This window comes from Atta colombica, unplaced genomic scaffold (genome assembly GCF_001594045.1).
Source record: "Atta colombica isolate Treedump-2 unplaced genomic scaffold, Acol1.0 scaffold107, whole genome shotgun sequence".
In the NCBI taxonomy this organism is placed as follows: domain Eukaryota; kingdom Metazoa; phylum Arthropoda; class Insecta; order Hymenoptera; family Formicidae; genus Atta; species Atta colombica.
This window is the reverse complement of record NW_017259192.1, coordinates 2,726,875-2,731,000: the sequence shown is the minus strand read 5'-3', so window position 1 is coordinate 2,731,000 and position 4,126 is coordinate 2,726,875. Positions and strand designations below refer to the sequence as shown.

At 24.6% G+C, this 4,126-nt stretch overlaps 1 protein-coding gene across 1 annotated transcript in view; it reads right to left on the bottom strand.

The window, feature by feature from the left end:
* The window catches only part of LOC108692462 (lipid storage droplets surface-binding protein 2-like), a 3,063-nt gene extending 1,120 nt beyond the window's left edge, over positions 1-1,943 (bottom strand). Inside the window, exons 1-3 of the mRNA XM_018200715.1 lie at positions 1,870-1,943; positions 430-784; positions 66-279 (exon numbers count right to left, since the gene is read on the bottom strand). Of these exons, the coding sequence (XP_018056204.1) occupies positions 66-279; positions 430-741 (526 nt within the window). The 5' untranslated portion in view covers positions 742-784; positions 1,870-1,943. The remainder of the gene's footprint in view (positions 1-65; positions 280-429; positions 785-1,869) is intronic.
* Between the last annotated feature and the right edge of the window lie 2,183 nt (positions 1,944-4,126).

The following is a 4,126-nucleotide window of genomic DNA, read 5'->3' as shown; positions in this document are numbered from 1 at the left end:
TATATATATATATAAACATTAATTGTTTCAATAAAATGTCAAAAAATTAAAATTTTACGCTTTACCTATCGGTTTTTCTTCTTCTGTTGCGGGGAAATATCTGTCAATGAGTTTATCAACGACAACAGCCGTGTTATCTATACCTCTCACGGCCACACTGCCATAGCGTGTATCGAGTATTTGATTGGCCGTATTCCAGCTGATGTCTCGCAAATTTGTCGCTTGTTCAAGAATCAAATCGTTTACATGCGAAATTCTTGATACCGCCTTCTCTAAAATCTAAGAAAAAAAATATATCCAATATATGTTATTGTAATTATTTTTTTAATTTCAACTTTTAATTTATTAAAAAATACAAACTGAACATGTTGTAATAAATTAATGTTTATTAATTATAATTATATGATAGAAAAAGGTTCTATCACAAACCTGTGCGGGTTTCTCCTTCATCAACGGTACTTTTTCTTCAATTTTATCAAGACCAAGGCATAACGTATTATCAACGAAATTGATGGGAGTCTCAAGTCTTTTCGCAATGGGTACGGCGATGGGCATCGCTTGTCTTGTCGCGGTGCTTAGTGAGAATTCGGCCGTGCTCAAAGCCCAATTCATCAATTGATACGAACTCTTCACTTTGGAATACGTTTCTGCGGATTTGACGACCGCTAACTCAACAATGGGTAATTCCATTACGCGATCGAAGACCTTTAAATGGGGAAGTTGCGCCACTTCCGTCGCCATACTTTCAAACAAGTTTCTCACGTGTACGTCGAAAATATAATATCTGTTTAAATAAAAATATACATTATAAGAGTGATTTAATTTGCTTAAAATTTCTAAAGAATTATAATTTTATTAAAACTATATTTAAACACATACATAAAAAAATATAACAAATTATTTTAAAACAAACTAAAAACTTGACAAAATCGATTTATTTAGACATTATTGAAAATAATTATTGATATTCTTATGGCGCATTTAATGAATAAATAAATAATCTTTACATTAAATTTTCTAAAACTTCTCAATAAAAGTATTTCTCACATCCATACATTTTTACATTAAACACAATTTTAAATTAAATTCTAAATTAGTTTGTCAAAGCATAAAGTTTTAAATCATTCAATTTATCAAGTCACTCTGCAAAATATTGAAAGAGAAATTCTAGACGTCGTTCTTCATGACGATAAATAAAGACATAAATAATATCTTTGAATACTGATACCATAATATTTTCCAGTTTGGCAAAATCCTTGAGAAATCGATAGAATCTAGATATTTACGACAATTATATAAATTGTCGAATTAATCAATTATTTTTATTAATTGTCAAATAATTGTATAATATTAATAATAATTGTATAATATTATTTAAACAATCTCAATGCGCTTTATTGTGACAAAAATTAAATAATAATAAATGATTTATTAAGACCGTATATGTAAATACACAACTTAATTAAACTCAAAAGAAAATGAAAAACTTTCTTGATTAAATTTTCAATTAAATAAACTTTACAACTCCAAAATTGAAGAAATAATATATTTAAAAATTATTGATAACTTCATGTAATGTACTATATAATGATATAACTTTTACAAGTCATGCAAGAATTCTCGAAAATATATAAGTACATGTAACAATAAATGTTGTGAAACAACCACTTTCGCAACTTTCAATTAACATTTTTTAAATAGTCATTTTTTAAATATAACAGTGTCATTTTTTAAATAGTCTTTTTTAAATAGTCATTTTTTAAATATAGCATTGTAGAATGAAGCTTCAATCTATTCTCATTCGGAGATAAAATTTTAATAAACAAGAATTAAATATTATTATGTATTTTATCATAAAATGGTACTTACGGTATTGAATTACACGCAGATCAGCAGATATTCTCCGGTGTAACTCCCGAACGCGTCTGATACCTCAGCACGAATGCTGACTCCAGTCACGCACGTTGAATACTTATAACATGGAAAACCGCCTGCGCAGTAAACGCAGTTTGAATAAGCCACTGACTGAAGTACGACATCTGTTAACTGTGGTTAGCAGATACAAAAACATTCTCATAGTTAGATCCTTAAGTACTTGTTGCTTATTCCACAAGCGAAACTGTTTTTAAGATAAATTTTCAAAAATTAATAAAAAATATATGCACATATATGCATAAACATTGATTTTTTATTTATTTCTTAATTTTTGTTTATTTTTTATAATAACATTATATTTTTAAAATTTTTTATATATTTTTTAATATTATTGAAAAGTTATTAGAAAAGTTATGTAGATGTGACAGTTATTATGTAGATTTTTTAAATAAGATATATAAATATTCTCTAATATGTAGATGTTTCTTCGCAGCTTTAATAAAAATTTTTTAATTAAATTTAATTAAATCTATTATATGTTACAACATTCACTTTCAGCACAACTTTTGAGCGTATTTCACACAATTACATCGTCTGATTGTGTCTAGGTAATATATCTTTTTTTTTCCAAAAAAGCAGAATGCGTAATACATGCGAAGGTCAATCCCAGAATAATATGTCATTGAAAGTAAGAATAAATACTTTCCTTCTTCAAGTACATTGATATATACGATATTTCTATTAGTTAATTTAAAGAAATTAAAGTAAGACATTTTATTCTATTATGTAATTAAATAGAAAAAAACAGATATAAATTTATATATAATTTATATATAAATCATATAATAATATTAAATAATATGTGAAATAATTTATGCACTTTTAAATTTGCAAAATAACAATTTTAAAAATTTTTCTTTGCTACTTTCTAATACTCCATTATTAAGAAAGATATTCTTGTACAAATATTTCTAGTACAATACTGTAAGAACAATACTGTAAAAAGGGGACATGATTCTTTACGATTCTTTTTTATATCATGTCTCCTCAGTACAAAGTCCATTCCATCTACATAGTCTGATAGATAATTTAGCCTGTATTATTATTATTAGTGTGATTGTCGCATAAGCAGATACGGATGATTCAAAATTATCAAAAGAATTTAAACATCCGGATTCCGTAAAAAAATCTTAGTTCAAAAATCGTCTTATTTAAAAGATTTTTTAAATCCCAAATCTTTAAAATTAACTATTTACTTAGAGTTTTATTATTTTTTTCTGTTATTGATGTAATGCTAATAAATTATATAAATTATATAATTACATAAGAAATTTTACTGTTTTAATTAGTATATAACAATTATATATACACATTTTTTTAAGTATTTTTATTAAATTTATAATAAATTGTTATTAAATAATTTAATTAATCATCGTTAATTGATCTATATATAATATTTAATAATCGAAAATAACTAAGTAAATTCAAGAATAACTAAAAGCAAGAATTTATTTTATAATGTTTATATTTTACTATTAATATTTATTTATTTGTATTTTATTTTTACTACTCCTTTTCCTCAGTTTTATAATAATAAATGATTATTATAAGCGACGTTTCTTAGAATATACACAGATAATAAGTAGTCATTATACTCTAATTTTCTTAAATTATATCAATTTAAAGAAAAATAAATATATATAACAACTAAAAATTGTTAACTTTGATATTGAATCACAAACAAATTTTATTATAATTTATTATAGATAATCAGTTCAAAGTTAAACTATATAATCACAATGATTTCATAATAAGGAGTGATTTGAAGTTGCTTTTATATCTATTCGATTAGATTCCAGAGTCCATAGCATGTATGTACATATAAATACTATTTCGTCTAGACAGTGCGATTTATAGATAAGGTTTATCACGCGGTGCATGAAGAACTGCGTGAGCATCAAATAAGTGTGATACGTCTCGTTCATCTGACCTCAATCGTTTAAATAGTTCTTTCGAAAATTTCGTAATTATTGCGTTGTGATCATAGTTCAATATTTATTAATACGTAAGTATGTTAAATTATTTAAAAATTATTAAAAAATGTATTATTAATAGTACGTAAAGTATTTTTTAAAAGTTTTATAGTATGCTTTATATAAAGTATTATTTACAGTTGAACTGTAAATCAGTATTACACATTGTACGTTTATATAAAAAAATATATATTGTAAACAGTCTTCGCAAATATTAT